This window comes from Falco punctatus (assembly GCF_963210335.1).
Source record: "Falco punctatus genome assembly, chromosome: Z".
Lineage (NCBI taxonomy): Eukaryota > Metazoa > Chordata > Aves > Falconiformes > Falconidae > Falco > Falco punctatus.
This window is the reverse complement of record NC_137586.1, coordinates 24,200,122-24,222,678: the sequence shown is the minus strand read 5'-3', so window position 1 is coordinate 24,222,678 and position 22,557 is coordinate 24,200,122. Positions and strand designations below refer to the sequence as shown.

Here is a 22,557-nt window from a genome sequence, read left to right as displayed (position 1 = left end):
AGAATTAATAGGTGGCTGGTGTGTTAATCCTTTCTGTTTAGATTTGAGTTTCGTAATCCACCTTCTAGATGTCTTGCCTGTCTAAGGCTGTATTTTCTGTTTGCCTTCATATTTTGAATAGGAACTTTTCTCCCACATGCAGTTACTCCTTGGCAGCTTTCCCCCTGTGTTTAGGTAGTCACTTCTAAATAGATATGTCTCCTAGGCGACAAAGCAACATTATTGTGCATGATTTCAATCCTTAAGGATGTTACATGTACATAAACAAACATGGAAAAAATACAGTTTTCCCTATACTTTAGGAGTTGTGGACAAGTAGAATGGCTTGGCCTGTTTCCAGCTCTGGTACTGCTAACAGATGCCTCCTGCAGTTTGGTATTGGTAACTGTGCAATGTCTGTGCTTGTTCAGATAGTATCCAAATAAAGCCAGTTAAGCTGCTTAAATAAACCTGTAGGCAGAAGACATTCCCATAACAACAGATAGTTATTTACTCTAAGTACAAAACTAGGTCCGAAGGTTTAAGGACTCCACTGAAACCACACAGTTTTAGTGCATGCATGTGGGAGATACTTGGGTTTTAGTGGGTGTCGTGGTTTAACCCCGGCTGGCAGCCAAGCACCACGCAGCCAGTTGCTCACTCCCCCTCACTCAGAGGGATGGAGAAGAAAATCAGAAAAGGAATGTAAAAGTTAAGGATTGAGATAAGAACAGTTTAATAATTTAAAAAGAATAAAGAGGTAAGAACAACAATAATAACAATAATAATAATAGCAAAAGCGGAAAGGTGGGAAAAAAGGGTAAAGCAAAAGCCATGCACGCAAGCAAAGCAAAGCCAGGGATCCATTCACCACTCCCCGTGGGCAGGCAGGGGTTCGGCCATCCCCAGGGAAGCCGGGCTCCGACACGCATAACGGTTACTTGGGAAGACAAACGCCATAATGCCAAATGTCCCCCCCTGCCACCTTCTTCCCCCCGTTTATATACTCAGCATGACATCATATGGTATGGAATGTCCCTTTGGCTAGCTTGGGTCACCTGTCCTGGCTGTGTCCCCTCCCAATATCCCGTCCCCCTCCAGCCCTCTGGCCGGCAGGGCCCAGGGAACTTGAAAAGTCCTTGACTTGGTATAACCATCACTCAGCAACAACTGAAACCATCAGTGTGGCATCAACATTGTTCTTACATCAGAGCCAAAACACAGCGCTGTACTAACTACTAAGAAGAAAATTAACTCTGCCCCTGCTGAAACCAGGACAAACAGTAAAGTTGAAATGAGGCAGTCTTGTCTGCAGAGGTGTTGGAAGTGGCTGTTGGTGTTGGTTACCAAATAAACCTAGCTTTTCTGTCAGAATATGGAGTGGGTCCATAAGTGATCTGTTATTTGCAGTAGGTATGCAATCACATTGCTGCCCTTTTGGGAAGAGCTGTGCATCATTTCTTTAAGGAACAGTATTTGTAGAAGGTCCCTTAAGTTAACATGTAAAATGTTTTTCTAGTTTTTTGCCCCCCTTTGAAGTTCCTGAATGTATATAGGGAAGTGGGTCCTGCTGCCGCTGAGGACTGTAGAGCTGAATATAAGTGAGTTCAGGTATGGAGTTTCAACAGCTATACTTGTAGTGCTACAAGGTATGCGTATCTGTTAGTGGTCATCTCAGAAGAAGAAAAATCTGCCATTTGAAAACTGGTAAGTGTAAACAGTAACATTGATACTGATTTTATAATAGACTTACATTTGAACTGTGTGCCAAATGAACCTAAAGTGGTTTACCATGTGGAGAGGTAAGGCTGTTGAGTTTTGTTTAGGAAGAAGATAAAGTAAGTCTATGGATAAGATGGAATACTTAAAAGAGAGCTTGAAAAAACTGGATTATGTCATGATCTATTCTCCCAGTTACTGCTGCAGCTGCAGCCTCACTGCTGCCTGTTTGTTCATCTAGGCAGAGTTGTACCTTCTTTTTCTACTATGAGGGAACAAGGTAAGGTTAGTAAAATGGAGTCAGTTAGAGAAGTCTTTAAAAATCAGTATTTATAGTGTACCCTTTTATTTCAACAAATATTTTTGTAAAAATAACATGGAATTTGTCAAAGGTGGGCAAGTGTCTTAAGAGTTGGAGTATGTGGCAGAGGAACATAGCATCAATTAAAACTTCTTTTTACAGTATTTTTAGCTTTATGAAGATTGCAAAGAAGCAGCCTTTAATAAGGTAAAAGTTGAGGGTCTGGCCATTTTGAGGCTGGTTTCACAAGTCTTCTAATTGCCAAGGTTTTAAAACCTTTTGGTCATCTTCAATCAATCAGTCTCTTTAACGGATAATTATGTGTGAGTTTAGGATTTGAGTTGCATGGAGGCTGGAATCATGCCGTTATTTTTATATGAAAGACTGAAAGTTCCAGAGCTAACTGGGGTAAGATTTTTTTTTTCTTCCAATAGATGCTCTCTAATAGAGGCACAAGAAACGCATCTGTTTTTCCAGTGTTCTGTCATTATAAAATGGGCTGTCTGCACAAGGGCAGGGGCAGGTTTGAAAGAATATTACTCTGGTAAGCTAAGGGACCTGTAGTGCAGGACCAGTGTTAAATTTATCAGTGGCGGTGTGCAGCATGCTGTCCTGAGGTTGTCCAGGTTGGCTTGATTCCACGTTTGTGTGGCATGATGGAATATATACAGCTGTAAAATCTGGAGTTGTGATTTGCTGCCTTAATTTTGTTAGTGTGCCTGGCTTTGGCCTCAGGTGCTTACTAGCATTGCTGATTTATCAGCTGTGTTATGGCCCTAGTATAGGTTTAAGACTGTACAGAATTGGTTTGTACAGGTGACTTTTTTCTCCCCTGTATTTTTAGTTTATTTTCCCCAAACTAGTTGTTCCTACTTTTCTATGTGGTGGGTTTTGCCTTAGTTCAGCCACCAATGCATGTTGCTTTAGAAGAATCATGTCAGGTCTTTTCTAAGCAATAAAATTGTTTTAACAAGGCTTCTGTTCCAGAGATGTGTGTTCAGTTGGGTGCTAAAGTGAGATGTCTTTGTTTAAGAGATATTGTATAGGTGAAGAGGTTTTGCAAGTAAAGAGGTAGCCTGACTACTTAAAAACAGAAGGAAAAAAATTCAGTTGGCTTATTTATGCTGGCCTAACTTAATGATTTCCATGGAACACTGTTACTTTGCCTACAATGTCAGTAGTGTGTTCTTACATACCCATAAAGTTATCTTTGAGCAGAAGAAATGCTGGAGCTAGAAGATGTTTTGCTTTCAAACTGTTTAAAGCTGTATGCCTGTGTACTAGCAACCTGAAAAAAACAAAGCATGGGAATCTGAAAAGAGATGTGTGTTTTGCTTGTGGTTTTGGGTTTGGGTTTTTTGTGTTAATTTTTGGACCTATCATGTCACTGTGCAATTACTTTCTAAGATGTGAATTAGTGTAACAGTTCTGTATTAGTCATTTCATTTGCTAAAATGCTGCCATGTATACAAGCCTTCTCATAGTGGCGTTCCACTTCTAGGGAAACCTTGTTCATTCTCCTCTAGTCTCATGATCTGGGTCAAAACACTTTCTGCTTTCTGTCTAGCCATGGGTTTGTGGTGTGTAGACCATGGAGGAATGCATCAATTATCAATATTAACAGTGCTACAAGAGGATGACACATTTTGAGTGCAAGTCAGTCAAGTTTTAGTACTTGGTAACAATACAGATACTGAAATCTATGCTGCTATTTTTTCCTCTGACAAGTTATGCTTTCATTGAAAATAGAGCATAGGAAACTATTAATAAAAATTAGCTGACAGCTGATAACTACTTTTCTTAAATTAATGCAGTTGAGGATGACTCCTGAGGAAGAGTCAGTTGATGTCTAAATGCGACATCCAAATTTTTTAGTGTTCCAGATAGCGTAACCATCTTGTTGCTCTAAGGACACAGTGTTCTTGAGAGTAAGAATGGCATATGGTGAAAAGGTGTGTGCACTAGAAGTCCACTGCATGAATGGTATTATGCCCACTGTGCCCACCCCAAAAAATTGCATTGGTGGGCGGCTCCTGCAAGAACCTGCTGAAGCAACCTTTGCTACTGCCAAGTACCAGTACCCTGGTACTGCTGCTATTTTGTATTTCAGTTACTTGAGGATTATTTACTATTGTCACTGGCTTTTGACTGTGAGAGTGAAAAAGGGAAGAGGAAAAAATCTGTCCCATTTTATGTGACCTAACCTGCAGGAACTTCCAGAACTTTCTTGTCCAGACAACAATCCTTGCATCTGTACAACGGCCTCAAGACTATCACAGGAAAGGGAAAGTAATTTGCACAATTTCATCTGTTCAAGCTGTTTCTAGCTTGAGAGACAGTTTTGTTATTTGAGACATTGGGCATCTGTCAAGCCAACAGCTGGACTGAAGATTTTTCCAGGAACTACTTTTTTGCATTGCAAAAAACCAACCTGTTGAAAAAACAAACAAACAACCCAACAGCTTACAAAATTTCTGAGTTCTCAGCTTGATTACCTTGCAAACTTAGTCTCACCATTTGAGAAAGTATATTGATGCCCACTGACTGACTGACTTCAAGCTTTTGCTTTTCTTCCTTGTATGTCTGTTCTCTGCCTGCCCAAATGCATTGTTTTCTTTTTTAGTTGTCTTTATTTAGTATCCTCAGATTTAGACTTGCCCAGTATGTATGTCACCTGAGGTTTAGGATGGTGGTACCTGTCTCCTTATATTCCACGCTGAAGGATAGTGTATGGTCATGTGTGAAGGCGTATTTCAACATTGCTGTTCAACTAACAAATGGTAAGTGTGCACACATCACAGTGGGGCCAAACTGCAATTTGTACAAACTGCTGCCATCTGTTCTACACCTAGTGCTAACCTCTTTTCATAAAGCACTTAGTGATGCACCTAAGCAGATGGAACAGATTCATCGTGTTCATACGTGTGGCTGGGTAATAGAACAGTGATTCCTGGAATAAAACTCTAATTCTGCTGCTGGTGAAACGTGCAAGGTTGTCTCTTGCCTTACCACAGGCAAGAATTCTAAAACAAAGGAATATTTGAAGTGAAAAAGCCTTGGAACAGGTTCCTACCCTATCATTAGCTAAGAGAGAACTGAGCCAAATCACAGCATTGTGGATTTGTCCCAATAATCAGGCCACTTTCTGAGATGTTGTGGTTCAGATTGTCTACCCCTTGGTGAAGTACTGATTGACAAGAAAACTGAAGAAGGTACTGCATTTCCAGGGTGGACAGGGTAACTAGATTCAGAAAAGTGAAATAAAAAGTAATTTCTTGACTCTCCTGTCTTTACAACAAACCTGTTGGGAATGCTGCTTAGAAATTAGGTTTTGGAGGGCTCATGAACATATGTGAAAATCCTGGAGCTTGGAAACATGACTGATCTCTGCATAACATCCCACTCTCATTTTAAGATCTTGTAGTGTGTATCCTGGTAGACAGAACCACTGTAGTGGAGCCTTTCCTGTATAGAGGAAGTTGAACTAAGGACAGCATGTCATTAGCGTACCCCCAACAGTAACGCTGATGGCCCAGCACGTCCAGGCTGTGACCAGTAATTATAGCCTTAGAGGTGATAAAAGTCTCTACTGGATATTCAGTTTCCCTGCATGTGTGTGTTCGAGAGGTGTGTGATAAACTTGCAGGAACCCCAGCCTGCTTCCCAGTGATTTCAAGGATGGCTTTCCAGACGAAGGCATAAAACACATACATGCAGCCTCCTACTGATGTTGTTCATCACAGCCTGCTACAGGTACAGGCATAGGTTTCTGTTCACCTTTCAGGCTTCTTCTAGCTGATTAGAGGTGCCACGATAAGAAATTTCATTCAGACTTGGTAACATCTAAGTTGAGATACAGGGATTTCAAGTCTGCATGAGGGCATCTTGACTGCACGCTTTAGATCAGGTACAGACAGATTATGTTAAGTACAGGCATTAGGTTCAGTATTGGTTCAGTGAAGGAGAAACAGGTTTTTAAATGCTGTAAGGTCTTTGAACTGGAAGACTGTAGACAGCATAGATGCGGTTGCTGAAGACTCAGTCCCATGTAGCCCTATGAAGCAATTTATGCTGCCAAGGTTTTAAAGCCGTAATTACTTTCCTGTTATATAGCGGGAGAGGAGGGTCAAGAAAGCATGGTTAGAATCTGATAATCTGGATTTTTATAGACAAATGTTAGCAAAAAAATTTATTTAATATTTGTTTAACTTAATTGGAATGCCATAGAAATTCATATGACTTGCTATTCTTAGTTTTCTGTGTCTGTTTTGATGATACACTACATTAGATTGCTATTAAGTATTCTAAGCCATTGTACTTGTTGTCATATTGTATCTGCCTAAGAGGAATTTGTTTGATCATTAAGTCGCTGGCAGGAGGGGGAAGATACAGCTCTGTGCACTTTTTTTTGAAGTAAATAGTTCTGAAGCGTTTTGAGGTATGCTGCTAGTGGCAGGCTTCTCAAACATAGCGGTGACAGCATTATAATATTCTTCTTTTAAAGCCCGAAGAGCAGGCATCAGCAAGACTTCAGTCTTGCACCTTTAATTACCTGTTTAAACCCTGAGTTTCTGCAAATGCAAGAAACTCAGCATTTTTTGGCTTTTTTCTCCCTTGCGACGTTATGCTTTATGCATTATATTGCTATAAGGTTAAAACTTGATGAAAAGGTTGCTGGATACTTCACTTGACGGTAAGTTGCTTGGAAAAGGCGATGAGTATTTTTGAGTAGGTTTTGGGCTCTGAAAAGTGGTCTGGTCCAGAGTCTACAGTATATGTGGCATAACCTTGCAGGCAATGTAACTAATGGACGTTAACTGGATTGCCTGCATGATGGATTATGCTGTATGAACAAAGGCAGGAGGTCTGAGAGCTCATGTTAACAGCAAGTATTTAAATTATATTTTTAAGGCGTGCAAATTTTGAACTGCAACACTTGAAAATTGGTTTCTCTTGATCTGACAAGTTAAAGTTCATGCTTTGTTGGTTTCTCTGCAGCAACATGGGACATCAGAAATGTCATGACCGCTTTAACACATAATCTTTTTCAGTTAAAATAAAACATTGATAATTCTAGTGGTTCTGCCACACAAGTGAACTCCCCTTCCTGCTGATTAATGTAAATCTGTTACCCTGTTTCTCCCTGCATTGCATATGAACTCTTAATGATTTGTTAGCTATTATAGTGTTAGAATTAACGATTAAATATGTTGCACAAGTGCCTTATATTTGATGTTAAGAAATGCTTGGTGTAGTTTTAACAGATTGTTTCTGTGGTGTTGAAGTAGCATGCAAATATATGTTGTTGTGGTTTCAGCTGGGATAGAGTTATTTTTCTTCCTAGTAGTTGGTGCAGCGCTGTGTTTTGGATTTGGTGTGAGAACAGTGTTGGTAACCCACTGATGTTTTTAGTCATTGTTGGGTAATGTTTGTACTAAGTCAAGGAGTTCTTGGTTTCTCAGGCCTTGCCAGCAAGAAGGCTGGAGCGGCACAAGACACTGGGAGGGAACACAGCCAGGACAGCTGACCTGGTATCCCATACATACCATGGGGCACCATGCTCGGTGTATAACCTGGGGGGGGTTGGGCCAGGCAGGCGGATCATTGCTCAGGGACTGGCTGGGCATCGGTGATGAGCTGCTGTACTGTGCATCACCCGTTTTCTCCCCTTTGGGCATCATTCCTCTTCCCTTCTCTCTCCTTTTCACTATAACTTTTATTGGGGTATTTTTGTTTTGTTTTATTTTATTTCAATTATTAAGTTGTTCTTTTCTCAGCCCTCCAGTTTTACATTCCTTTCCAATTCTCCTCCCTATCTCTCTGGGTAAGGGGGAAGCAATCAAGCAGCTTAGTGGCACTTAGTGGCTGGGGTTAAACCAGGGCAAAGGGCTACCAAGCTATTTATACAGCAGAACACTTGAGCTTTAACCCTTGACAGATTTGTAACTCACCTCTGAACCACAGAAATTTGTCAGCTTAGTTGCATTTGTACAGGAGGGCAAGGTATTCATCCCACTGCTCCCTGGCTGGAGCAGTATAGTCCTTCAGCTGGTACGTTTGATGAGAGCATCCTTTTCAACTAGGGAAAGGATAACTAAAACTTTACTTGGCTAGGTAAACCAAAAGCTAAGGCAGGTTCCTGAGTTGATTTCAGAGTAGAGTTTGTTTGCCACCATGCCTCAAGTTTTTCACCTTTTCAGCTACCTTGTCCTCAAGTACCTGCATCTTTTTTCCTTTCCCTCTATCACTGCACAAAGAACGAGCACTTCATGATTTTAAGCGCAAGTCTCTCATCTTAAAACACAATACCATCAACTACTAAAATCTTATTTAAAAAGCAATTTTAAACTCCACCGCTGCAAAAGAAGAGCTGAAAAATCCAAAAATCTAAACGCTGAAGCAACAAATCATAAAAATCTGGGGGAGCTGGACTGCAGAGTATTTGAAGTCCACATCATTGTTTTTAAAGGGGCTTAGCAATACCATGCACAGTACTGCTTGCGATACCACAACACTGAAAAGCTCCCAACATAAGTTAGAATGCCCCTGTGCTTGGTACTGTACAAAAAATGAAAAAAACACCCACCGAAACAAAACAAAAAAGCTAAAAGTGTTACTTATCCTTTCCACTTTCACTTATCAAACTATTAAAACAACTGGTATTTCTCTTTAAGTCAGAGACTGTAATTATCAGATTCCTCAACCACCTCCTTCCAGGAGGATTTTAAGTAGTTAAATAGTGCTGGTACATGACAACAGACACACATCTCCATGAATCTACTTCTTCAGCTCTCACTTGAATGGAGAAGGGACATGCTCTAGTTACAGGCTTGGTTTATATCCACCGAATTCTTGAAAAGAAGCTCCGGAGACCTGCAAACTTTACTATTGAAAGGATAATCTAAAAGCTCAGGCAACAGCAGGCAGCTGTATTAGATAAAGCCCTCAACCATGTGTGACTCCTCATCCCAGGGTGTTTCTGAGATTAGGGTGTGTATCAGCATGCAAAGGCTTATCCTGCACGCAGAAAGTTTAAAGTAAAGGACAAATATACATTTTTTTCATACTAAAAGCAAATCATTAAAGTGTTTTACATGATTGTTGAGACAGCCCTATACACTTAAAGTGTAAAGCATTTACCTTCACAGGTAAATTATCACAACATTAGCAAAAAAAGCAGCAATGCTGTTTCTCTGACCCACATGACCAAAGAACAGTTTTGTGGCTGCTCCAGCCAGGATGAGTGTTTATTTCGTCCCACTGCAACCATTATAACCCTAAGAAGTTGTCCCAGTTTCAGCTGGGATAGAGTAATTTTCTTCTTAGTAGCTGGTGCAGCGCTGTGTTTTGGCTCTGATGTAAGAACAATGTTGATGCCACACTGATGGTTTCAGTTGTTGCTGAGTGATGGTTATACCAAGTCAAGGACTTTTCAAGTTCCCTGGGCCCTGCCGGCCAGAGGGCTGGAGGGGGACGGGATATTGGGAGGGGACACAGCCAGGACAGGTGACCCAAGCTAGCCAAAGGGACATTCCATACCATATAATGTCATGCTGAGTATATAAACGGGGGGAAGAAGGTGGCAGGGGGGGACATTTGGCATTATGGCGTTTGTCTTCCCAAGTAACCGTTATGCGTGTCGGAGCCCGGCTTCCCTGGGGATGGCCGAACCCCTGCCTGCCCACGGGGAGTGGTGAATGGATCCCTGGCTTTGCTTTGCTTGCGTGCATGGCTTTTGCTTTACCCTTTTTTCCCACCTTTCTGCTTTTGCTATTATTATTATTATTATTGTTGTTCTTACCTCTTCATTCTTTTTAAATTATTAAACTGTTCTTATCTCAATCCTTAACTTTTACATTCCTTTTCTGATTTTCTTCTCCATCCCTCTGAGTGAGGGGGAGCGAGTAACTGGCTGCGTGGTGCTTGGCTGCTAGCCGGGGTTAAACCACAACAAGTACACATCTTATGACTGCACTACTATTCCTTAGTATGATCTAAGCATCACACTATAGCAATCAGGCACTTCATCTTCAGGCATCTGTAACACTGGGGAGTGCTACAACAGGAAATGATCCATCCCTGTCAGAGACAAGAAAGTTTGAAACAATGAAAAGAAAAATCTATTGTATCTCCCACATGGTCTAAGGATGTCCCATGGTTGGTACTTCACAGGACAAGCAGGAGGGGAAAGAGAAATGTAGCAAGAACATTACTGCTAGTTAGGTCATAGTGACATTTTGACAGAACTACCACATCTCCATCACATATGGATGTAAATGGTGCCATTGCTTTGACACACTCTTTCCTTACTTTATCCCAAAGTACTTTTATTTCTACTCTTCCCCCCCAGCTGCACTAAAGTTTTGCTGGGGTGGAAGATCTGGCAGACAGTCTGTAATGCTGGAGGGTACTGTAGCTGTCTAGTGGACACACGTAAGGACAACTGTGTGAAAGAGCAGCTTTTAGAGCAATACATTCTTTACCACCACCTTTACCATGCTATGAGTGGTTTCATGACGGAAACTTGGGCTTCCCAGTAATTAATTCTCAGCATACAGTCCTCCTGAAGCCACAACAGATTACCACATAAGCAGCAAGAAGGCAGATTCAGGCAGAGAGTTAGCATCAACAGAAAAAGCTTTTGTACTTCTTACTCTGTGCAGTGATTTTTTTAATAAATGACACGCATCAACTAGAATAGGAGAATGTAGAATGTAGAATAATCAACTTCAAAGGTCAATGGACATTCTTCAAGAGAAAATCTGTCTTTTCATGTTGCTCATCATCTTTCCAACACAGGATCAACTCTTATCAACTCTGATAGCCACTCCAGTGCCAAACATTTCATTTGCAGAGCAAGAACTGAAATTATTTCAGAACAAAATACCGTATCTCCCCCCCTCCTTTTTTTTTTTTTGTGAGTGCTTTTGTTTGAGCGCGGGTTTGTTTTTTTCAAAGTATGTAAAATAATGAAGAGGACTCACTACGGCAATTCAGAAGACAATGGCAGTTTCAGAAGCTTTTGGATCCATTTCAGACCAAGACAGCTGTGCTATATAACAAAGTAGTATTCTGTCTGAAAGACTACTCATCCTCCCTGGGTTGCCACTCCACTCTAGTAAGCACTGCATATTTGCAGTTAAGGTGACAAGGTTTCCAGAAAGATAAGCTCTTTCAGTAGGTCAGCTGACAGAGACAGACAACTCCAAGACACACAATTTAGCGTAATCTCAAAATCTTTGAGATTACTGATGTAGGCAAGGAATCCATAACTTGCCTTCATCCTCTTTTTAAAAGAAACAAAATTAACTCAAGCAAGCTCTCCTTTGGCCTGTAAAACACTGATTAAGATTTATAAGGCACCATCAAAAAAAATAAAAATAAAAGCATATCCTATGCCCAACTGAAAGACTGTAAAACATTTTGAATAAGAGAAAGTAACGCAGCCAATGACATTTGGCATCATTTGCCTCAATAAACCTCATAAAACATGTTTCCTATTCACACTCACTTTTTCTGCCAAAAGGAAGACTATTGTAGAGAAGATAGAAATGCAACAGAAAGGAAAATGGGAAAATCCTGGGTTTTTTTTTTCATTTGTCCCTTTCTTCATCATCCCAGTCTGGTATTGACTACCCACATACTGTGGAGGCAGCCAAATTACAACAGAAAACATGCCGTTTTCTTGACTCCTTGATTTCACAGTCTGGAAGACACTCTTTCCAACAAAGAGTTCTCAAGAGAATGCAGAATAATCCTTAAGAAAACTAAGCCACCACGCTGTGTTAGGAAGTGGTGAGCCATCCTCTGTGTAGTCTTTGCCTTGAGTGCCCTTCGCCATGCTTCTGTCAGCAGTTAGCCGCTTGCCTCACAAGAGCACAGGCAAATAATCTGCTTGAATTCATTTGAGTTTCAGGTGTTTGCTATCCCCAGCACTACAATGCAGGGATGTTCCAGAAGTAAAGGACTTCCCACATGAAAGTAAAGCCGTATTTAATAAACTCTTTAGTAACTGATGGCAATAATCTTGTAAACTATCCTTTGTTCTTGATTACATGAAATGAGAGACTGATTTTCTTTGCTTATTTTGTAATTTTTTTAAGGTGTTTATGGAACACCTTAGTTGGCTGAAGTAATAATAACAGGACAAAAAAAAAACAAAGGAGTGATGTACTTTCTCTTCCCACCTCTCCTGTCCCCATTCATCTTTATGCATTAACTTTTTCAGATTTGATACTCACAAGACAAGTTACCAAGTTTTCATTTCTACTATTTCATTTCTGGACAGAAAAGAAGCAGCCCTACTCTAAGTGACAGCATTAAGTTTCCTCCACTGAGCTGGGGAGACAAACCATTCTTTTTGGTAAAATAGAAATGTTGACTAGTTTTTCAAGAGACAAAACTCCTAATGGACCTCAAAGTGCAAATGAGGAGTCTGGGCATGCAAACAGTAACATTGCTTCAGACACCTCTGAAGTAATCTTTCTGTTCTAGTTAGCTCTGGCAAGGTCTAAATCTGAGTACGGCATTCTGGGTTTTGATGTCATGCTTCAAGACAGATGTGACCAGCTGGAAAGAGTCCACAAGACAGCAATGAGAAAGGTCAGATGTCTGGAAACACATTCTATAAAGAAAGATTAAAGCCACTGGAGTTGTTTAGTCTAAAGAAGAAGTCTAAGAGGAGACAAGATCAGAGTTGTCAAGTAGTTAATATACAGTGTCACAGGAGAATGAACGGTTCTACTGGAATACCACACGAAGTAAAAACACATATGGAAAATATGCCTGTTTTCTAATTACCCACTCATAGACTTAGTTTGAAAATACTGAGTCATGGCTTTGAAGAATTTACTGACAGCTTAAGTATCAGCAAGACAGGTATCAGGACAATCTGTTTCACTGCTGTCTAAAGGATGCTGAACAGCTGTGACAACAGATTCAATTCTGCTATGTTGGCAACAGGAACAAGGACAGGGCAAAAGGAGAAATAAAACCTGGAAGAGCAGGATAACACACTGGGGATCCACAAAACCAAAAGAACTCAGAAACAGAACATTGCAGAGAAGATAATTTTCATTATTTGACAGTAATTAAGACAGCATGTCAATGTGAAAATGGTATCTTCAAGCACTTCTCTCAATGTTACACTTTAGGCAGGCAGCACATAAAGCCTGAAATCATCTGTACCTTCATCATGGACCTCAGTCTTGCCTTTTTCCACTACCCTTAAAGGTTTCAGCATGCCAGTAACATAGATGCTCCCTCAATTTTAAATTAACATGCATACATTTATTTCCACACTTTAATGCATCGCAGTATCATTGCACAAGATACAGGTGGATTTGTCAGGCAGCTCTGCAGGTAGGTAGGAATTCAGCTGCAAGCACTGACTACACCATAATGGAAAGATGGGCAAAATCAAAGCACAAAAAACACAGACAAAAAAAAGACAGGTTTCAGATAATAGAGGAATCTAGCACAGGGGAATAAAGGGGAAGGGAGAAGGCTACATATTCTAAGCAACCTTTCCCACTACATTAAAATGAGTTTATGCTGCTATCTTCTAGCATTACTCACTGCAGGTGAGTTATCAGATTGCCCATGTAGAATTCAAAAATTCCAGCTAATGCAACGCTGCCTTCTTTTGGGCTTACCTTTCCTACACTGTTAACTCAAAAGTTGCCTGTTAATTCCTTTCCAAAGCACACACAGAAATAACCAGCCTTCACCAGAAGTTAGCTGAACTCACAGCCACTGGCAGACCAGTTAACTGAACAGACAGCTTTTGTATATTTCTACAGAGTATTCTGCAAACTTACCAACTGAGCACCAAACCAACAAGACACCACACGGCTGTGGTAAGCACAGCCCCCAATCCACAAGACGTGCCAAGAAGCAGGATATATTAATTACCTACCAGTGAGCACCATGCTAACAGCAGCTACAGAGCTGCTACTCAGTTCATTTCAGCGAATAAATCAAGTTTACATCTCTTAACAAAAATTACTGTGTGGATATATCTACATTTGTTCTACTACAATCATAAATGCACTTCACCATAAATACATTCCACCCTTTGTGGGCTCATGCAGTTGAAACAGACTAGGAATCTGGTCTAAGTTTGAGTATTTAAAGAAAAGGAGGGGACAGACAAAGGTACACTTAGACCCAGTTCGCCATGCTGTCCTACAGTTGTATCAGTTCAACAGAGAAGGCATCAGTGAATGCAGAGGAAACCAGGAGCTATATAAACAGCCATTACTGTGGAGGGAAACATTCCCTACAACCACAACTTAACTAGTTGGAAATAACTTCAGCCAGTGCTTTGCAGATACTCCTTTAAAAATGTCAGAGTTTCCCAAAAAAGCCCTTACACATCCAGCTGCGTAAAGGCACAGAATAAAGAAAGAGCACCTAAGAGCAAATTTAAAAGTTGATCACAACAAAAGACAAGTCAGCCTACTCCACTACGGCGCACAAGTGATTATGTGCAGAGCAGGCAAAGTAAAGCAGCAGACAGACAAAAAAACACGCTTGGTTTGGGGATCACATCAAGAAATACCTGAAAGGGCTGCAAACCGTGCAACGCAACGAGGGGCCGGGGGTGAGTCAGTTTCAGATACAAAAGAGTCACTCTACTGTAACGGGGGGGGGGTTAAGTGCCGTTAGAAGGTATTGCAGCTAGATCAAGAAGGGAGGGAACAACACGCGTATCCGCGTATCACGCTACGGATCTATCAGCCACAGAGCTCCTCCATAATCCACTGCCTGTCATTAGCTCTCCCAAGAGGATTACTGTAGTTTACGGGCTTGCCCATCCCTTCCATCTGACACTGAAGAGTTTGCTTTACAGCAACGCTACCCAAAGGTGACGCACTAGAAAAAACATGATTTCTTAAAACAAAAAAACCATACCCGCTCCACACAAAACCTCCCAACCCTCAACACGGGCAGCCAGAAAGGGAAAGAGCCGCGGGCGCAGAAGCAACGACGCCAGCGGTTTAGCGGAGGGGTGACGCGACGGGGCGGTACCCAGGTGAGCACGGAGCCGCTCACCGCCGCGGGCGGGAGACAGCGTGCGCCGCCACGCCAGCCCCACGCACCTCCTCATCCCGCTCGTCCAGCGAGGCGCCGTCCTCCGCCTGCCCGCCGGGGCTCGCCCGCAGCCGCCTCGCCGCCGCCCCGCCGGGGGCCGCCGCCACCCCGCCGCCTCCGGGCTCCCCTTCCTCGGAGAGAGTTTCCGAGCCGGAGGAGGAGCCGGAGCAAGACGAGCCGACGTGGCCGGCAACCCGCGGCCGCTCCGGGGCCGCCGAAACTTTGTCAGCCATGGCCGGGGGCTCCAAGCGGCGCCGCTCGCATGCCCCGCCACCCGCAGCGCCCAGCCTCGCGGCGGCCGCTCTCCCCGGGCCGGTGCCGGCGGGCAGCGCCGGCGGGCGGGGCGAGGCGAGGCGGGGCGGGGCCGGGCCAGGCCGGGCCGGGCCGGGGCGGCGGGACCAATGGCGCAGGGGGGCGGGCACGGCGCGGCGGCGCGGAGCGCTGCGGGCGGGTGGCAGGTAACGGGGCGGGGAGGGGCCGCCGCGCTTTCTGGGCGGAGCGGGCAGCGGCGGGCGAGGGCGGGGGCCGAGGGGTCCCTCACGCTGCCCCGCGCCGCCGGCGGAAGCAGGGGCGAAGCCGCGATGTCCCAGGGCTGTCGGTCCCCACCCGCCGCAGCCCGGTCCCGCCGCTGGCCCGCGGTGCGGAGAGGGCAGAGGCGGCCGCCAGAGCCCGAGGCCGGCCGGGCTGCGCAGGGTGCGCCTCGGCGGCGGGGGCGCGCAGCGAGCCGGCGGGGCTGCGGGGCGGGGCGGCGGCGCCGCGCTGGGTAGGGGCAGCCACCTCCGATGACAATAGGCTTTCCCGCGCCCCTCTCTTCCCTCGGAAGGAGCGATCAGCAGTTCGTCGCAGCGGCTCTGCCAGCCCCGTGTCGTTTGAGGGAGCCTACAGGCGCCAGTTACGACCTTGCAGCAAACAAAGTCCCTTTGGGCGTTTGACTTTGGGACGGGCATCGACACCGGGATTTCTGGTCAGGCCGTCAGAGGCACTGAAACCATAGCAGAACACGGGAGTTCGGCACCTGAAGGCTTTTGGGGATCCTCCTAGACAACTTCACCTTCAAGGACTTAAATGGCTTTTAAACCTAGTTGTCCTGACAAATTTTAACATAATTCTTTTTAAGTAGTCTCTTGAAAATACTTTTTTTGTTGGTTTTTGTTTTTGTTGTTGTCCTGAGGCGTCTATAATGATACCATAGGTCCTAATCTAAGGTACTAGTAATGCATATAAATATATACCTATATACACCAGAGCCTTATTTGCTTATGCTTGTACAGCCCAGGGTCCCCTAGGCTAACCCAATTGTGGAATCAAAACAGATTAAGTGCCTTGGTAATGAGTAAAGGCCCACTGCATCACTACAGAGCAGATATGATCTCCATTTTATAGAAAAAGGAATGTGAGTGCAGACCAGTTACTGATGTGCTCTAATTAACACAGTATGTATACAATGAAAGTAGGAACCACAATGCAAGTCTCCCCTTTATCAGATTTGTAATTCGACCAGTTCATCCAGTATTCCCAGATGGTACATGGAAAAAACTTTCCATTTTAAATGTTATAATGACTATATGGATTATCAGATTAATAGTGGAAGGAAAAATAACTATATAAAATTCTCTAAATCTCAGCCCTCTGCTTTGAACAAGTCATGAAGGCTGGGTATTAGGTTGTAACAATGCTGATAGTTCTCTGTGGCTTCTTGTCAGTACTTAGATCAAGCACTTAAAATGCCTAGAAGGTAATTTATTGGGGAAGAGAATTACAGTAGTCACTAGGGACATAATTTGACCCAGAAATTTGCCTATACCAGCATTTAATGATAAGGAAACATGAGATATATGCAGAAACACAGAAACTAATTTTGATTAAATTAATTGTACACATATACTACTCCAAACCTAACTATAACAATTTTAACTAATCAGAGAAAAGAGTTCCTCCTCAGTGCTCCAGCTCCTGCACACAAGCTCTTGGATCTCCAAAACCTGGATTTACTCTTGATTCCTAAGTATTAAAGCCAAACCTCCTCCAGTCAGATTCTGCCTCTGGTTTAGCGACATTATCCCAGCAGAACTGGCTTTAATTTCCTACCTGGGAATTTGCAATGTGTAAGAAAATTGCCAGGTGGTAAAAAGCAACACTGCAGGTCTCTGTCACTTCCTTTCTTTCTCTTACTGCCCGAGATGAGACTGGGAAACACAGAGCTTAGCCAAACCACTTCCACACGTCAGTTATTATCAGCTGCCAGAACAGCCTCTGTAATCTGGGGGCAGCAAGGCATATATTAGAATAGCGACTGAACTGCTCTAATTTATGCCGTAAATTGAAATCTGAGAAGGCACCCAAGATACTTTTTTTATCACCCCAGAGTTACAGAAGACAACTGACAGTATTGTTGTGCTCTAGACTATAGACTGTGCCAGACCACATGCTAAGATTATTTTACACAAACAGAAGAGGGGTGCTATGCTGCCTATAGTTGCTAAAAGGGAGCTAAAGCTAAAAGCAACAAAGATAGAAGTTTACATCATTTTCCATGATGGGAAAAGTGCTGTTGCTTGCACTTCATCACAAATATAAGCAAAATCAGTCAAATGCAAAAAGCAGAGTTTCGTAGTAGCTATTGCGTCAGTTTTGTGACATTAGTTGTCTTCATTGCCTTTTTGAACTAGGTAGTGTTGCATTAAATTCATAGAATTATAGAATGTCTTGGGTTGGAAGAGACCTTAAAGAACATCTAGTTCCAACCCCCCTGCCGTGGGCTGGGACACCTTCCACTAGCCCAGGTTGCTCCAAGCCCCATCCAGCCTGGCCTTGAATACTGCCAGGGATGGGGCACCCACAGCTTCTCTGGGCAACCTGTTCCAGAGTCTCACCACCCTCACAATAAAAAATTTCTTCCTAATATCTAAATCTACCATCTTTCATTTTAAAGCTATTACCCCTCGTTCTGTCACCCTACCTCATTCTTTTTTATACTGCTTAGAATAATTGTTTTCCACTTTGATTCTGCATATTTAGGCAAAAGTCCACATGTGCAAGAAGCAGTTTTCAAGACCCAGGTAGTGGGTTAGCATCTGAGAAAATCCCTAGGCAAGACTGAGAGACCTGGGAAATGCAAGGCTCTCCAAACAATGCAGTTACACTACAGGCAACAACAGCGCTCTGCTTCCCTTTCTGCATAGTAAAATGTGCATTAAGTCTGACCTGGAACAACCACTTCTTTGGATGAATAAGTCTCCATGCTTACTCAGTTCTCGTCCTCCCTGTTGAGACTGCCAACAGTATTGCCAATTAGTGCCAATCCTGAATGCAAATTGTAATATGAATAGGCCTTTAAATTTTTAATTCCAGGCTTTTGCACTGGTGGTGTATAAATGTTTCATTAGCACACTGCCTTTGTAAGAGGTGGTTCATTCACTCACATTTCTGCCTCACCTCTGGGAAAAAAAACTGTCTACCTGAAGTACTAGCAGAAAATGGGCAAACAAGAGCTTGTATTTCTGAGTGCTCCTCCCAGCTCTAGCAGTAAACTCTAGAATCGGAGTTCTTAGGAAGAAGGATCTATTGAAAATACCTGTTAAAGTGCCATGAAGACCACCTTAAATTTTTACCTGATGTGCTTTATCTCTAAATGCTTGCTTCCAAGGAATATCAAAGATCAGGAATTTAAAACCTTGTATCTGGTGAGGTGCAAACCACTGGTGTTAGTGGCAGGAACACCCACAAATAACAGCTGCAGGGGTAGGTTGGAAGTGGGTAAAAATACACATCATGGCAACTCTTATCTCTGGGCTGTGGCAGGCCCCACCAAACATACAGCATGGTTTGGAGGTCCTTTCTTCTTCTCTCTGAGGGTCATCTTAGGCCTTAAGATAGGATGAATCTCCTACTTCAGAGTAAGCAGAACCCACCCACTTCATTCCTTCCCAAGAGCCTCTCTCTCACCATTAAAGAGCTTTTTTGACAATTAATGTGAAGCACAATTTGTTTTCCATAGCACTTGCAGAGCATGAAGCAAGGGCATTTGAACAAGCTGATTAGCTTCAGATCATCTCAAAAGGCATTAACAGGCTGGTCATGTTACATTATAAATCCTAGCAACAATAGGTATATGCATGAACAGAAATATCCTATTCAAGTCAGTGGAACATGTAATAAACCTGAGAAAAATATATCATCTACTAACTGAATATGTTACTAGATGTACCAGTCCCTGCCAGGGGAGGAAAAACAGCTTGTATAGGCCTCTACTGCAGCAGGTGCTTTTATGAAGACCAGGTAGTGCCACCATCTTGTTGGGCAGAGATGATGTGATCAGCGCAACATAATTGCTAAAAACACTTTTCCTGATTACTGGCACTTGGGGAGCTGCATGAACACTGCATGAATCACTGTCAGGAGACCTCCAGAAAATCACACTTGGAGGAAACCTCTGGGTGGGGAGGAGGATCAGAAAGGAATGTAAAAATCAAGGGTTGAGATAAGAACAATAAAGCAAAAGCCACACACGCAAGCAAAACGAAGAATTCACTCCCCACTCCCCACGGGCAGGCAGGGGTTCGGCCATCCCCAGGGAAGCCGGGCTCCATCACGCGTAACGGTTACTCGGGAAGGCAAACGCCATAATGCCAAATGTCCCCCCCTGCCGCCTTCTTCCCCCAGTTTATATACTCAGCATGACGTCATATGGTATGGAATGTCCCTTTGGCTAGCTTGGGTCACCTGTCCTGGCTGTGTCCCCTCCCAGTTTCCCGTGCCCCTCCAGCCCTCTGGCCAGCAGGGCACAAGGAACAGAAAAGTCCTTGATTAAGTAAAAACATCACCCAGCAACAGCTAAAACTATCAGTGTGCCAGCAACGTTGTTCTCACATCATAGCCAAAACACAGCGCTGTACTAACTACCAACAGAAAATTAACTCTATCCCAGCTGAAACCTTCAGCTATGAACCTTCCACAAATTCTCCCTCACCTTCCCAACATCTGTGTATCAGGGGCGTACACAATGTGCCCACAGCAGGGAAGAGCAGTGCAAGCTTGGCACAGGCCTGTTATCAACTGGCGTACAATGGGAATCTTACTCATTTTGAGAGCTCTGTTCCCAAACTAAACAGTCTCTTCATAAGATATTTTTTCTATAAAAAATTCAAAGTCAATATTTTGACTCTCAACTAATTATGGAAAAACTCTTGCTTCTCACAACACATTTTATCAAAGGTTATCACTGTTTCTTCGCTGTGATGTGACTGGAGAAACAGGAAGAGGATGATAATTTCTTATTTTACCATGCAGTATCTTAGTGCCCAGTTATGAGCTCTTACAAAGAGCAGACAGAAGAGGTGGTCCCTACTCAGGATGGAAACGGGAGACAACCAAAGCTCCAGCTGCACCGATAGAATGGGTAGCAGAGAGTAGCTCTGAGACCCTTCCTGCACTGTGGTTATGTAGCCAAGAGGCATTGTCAGCTATGGACTACTAAATATAATCTAGACCTGCGTGGCTGCATCCTGTGGTATATTCTGGTCACTACTTTAGCATTCCCAAACCGTGTTTTAACTTTAGCTCAACAGAGAGAAAGTAGACCTAATTTACAGCTTCACCCTGAGAAATGCAGGATTTTCCAGGCTCCAGGGGGTAGGGGACATCCCTGGACAAGTTTAGATGGCATCAATTACCTACACAGCATCCATTCTATAAATGTTAAAGCCCTAGTTGATAGTGTTAGTATGGGCTGCAAAGTTTGTGGAGAGAAATCCTCCTTGGCAAACGTTAGCCAGAGCCTCTGAAAAACAATGTGAAAATAAGGAGGGAATATGAGATCCAGTGATTGCCCTGAATTGTCAAACTCTCCAAGCCTCCATGGCAACAACTGAGGCAGAAACAGGTTTGAGGCAGCCCACGAGGTTTCTGTAAGCTCTGCCTGCCCTCATCCCAGGCCTCACAGTTCCTAAATAGAGCAGGCACAGTGTTTGAGGGAAAGCTGTGATTTTCTCTCAGAAATCAGCTATTCTGTGGGAGCCCTAAAAATGGTGTCACAGTATGTACATAGTTCCATTTGTGCAGACATTCTAGCTCACACAAAGAGTAAAAGCTAAGTCCCCATTGTAAGTGTTAATAGGATTAATATTCCGAGTTTCAGACACTTCTGGTCTCCCATTAATAACTAGGGTAATCTCCCAAACTCAAAATGCTGTGACTCTAAAGCGAGGAAGACATTACGTGCTTAAGAAGATGGGATTTTTAGTGTATATACCTTACATGTAAAGTACAATATTTGAAAACTAATTTTTACTTGCTCTGTTTACCAGAATTAGAAAATGGTTCTGCTTTTTTGAATGTGTTGCTTTGCTTTTTTTTTTTCTGTGAGATTTTAATAGCAAAAATTACACCTTTTGTGGCCTACTTCCCATTTTCAAAGTAAAATCATAGCACATAAGGATTCAGTTTTATTTATTCTATTATCCTTACTGTTCGTTGACTATATTTGTATCCTACCATATATCAAAACTGAGTTCTGTATTTCCAGGGGGAGACTGAATAGGGAGGAAATTCATTCTTGCAACCATTATCCTCACTATGATATAAGCACTTACTGAGAGGAAGGTTTCCTAAAGCTGACTGAATTTTCTGTTTACTTATCTCCACTGTAAGCTTGTTCCTGTCAAGAAGGATGCTGTGCCTCCAGATCTTGCATATCTCTCCAGGCTTTAAGCATGGCATGAGATAAGGGTTAAGTACAAACTCAGTGGATTCTACATCAAAATTTGGTCTTTATTTCATCTCTGGCTTGATAGACTAATTATATCACTAGTACTATTCTGTGACCATTTTTTGCTGAAAATATTACCTAAAGCATAGATCTCTCAACTTTTATTCTATGTTGTATTTGTCTGATTGGCAGTTTCATACGAGGACTGTTAGGTCTAAAAATAAGTATTTTACAGTAGTGTTTTCAGAGCTTGTTGACAAATCCATATTCTTGGATTCACTTACTGCCAAAATTTCAGTGCTATTTATACCAGTAACTGCCAGTTTAAAAGAAAAACTCCACTTAACAGGAATGTAGGAAACTCAACTTACTCAAACATTTCATTCTCATGTTCCAGATTGGAAATAGTGGTCAACACAAAAAAAGCAAATGCCTAAAATCAGATTCCTAAACATGTACAAAGGATCCTTAAAGGCCACTTACAAATCTGAAACCAGGTTAATTTTATGTAAGGAGCTAATTTGAGGCAGCTAGCTGTGAAAATAATAGACATTGCTGCTCATCTGGCCAGTATGAATTGTGGAAAAGATTAAGGGCAAGTGCCAGATGGCTTCCTAGCCAAGCAGATCATTCTAGATTCTGGAAACCCACCCAAAACTGTGAAATGTATTAAGGAACAAGTTTTTCTCCCAGGCAAAAATGAGTAAGAGCTTTAAACTGAGGTGATGATGATGATGATTATTATAATAATAATTAT

The 22,557-nt window shown here is 42.7% G+C and overlaps 1 protein-coding gene across 2 annotated transcripts in view; it reads right to left on the bottom strand.

The window, feature by feature from the left end:
- Window positions 1-22,557, bottom strand: part of MAST4 (microtubule associated serine/threonine kinase family member 4) — a 279,731-nt gene extending 257,174 nt beyond the window's left edge. For both annotated transcript variants that reach the window (XM_080372793.1, XM_080372794.1), the window contains exon 1: window positions 15,103-22,557. In XM_080372793.1, coding sequence (XP_080228919.1) covers window positions 15,103-16,041 — 939 coding nt within the window. In that variant the 5' untranslated portion in view covers window positions 16,042-22,557. The remainder of the gene's footprint in view (window positions 1-15,102) is intronic.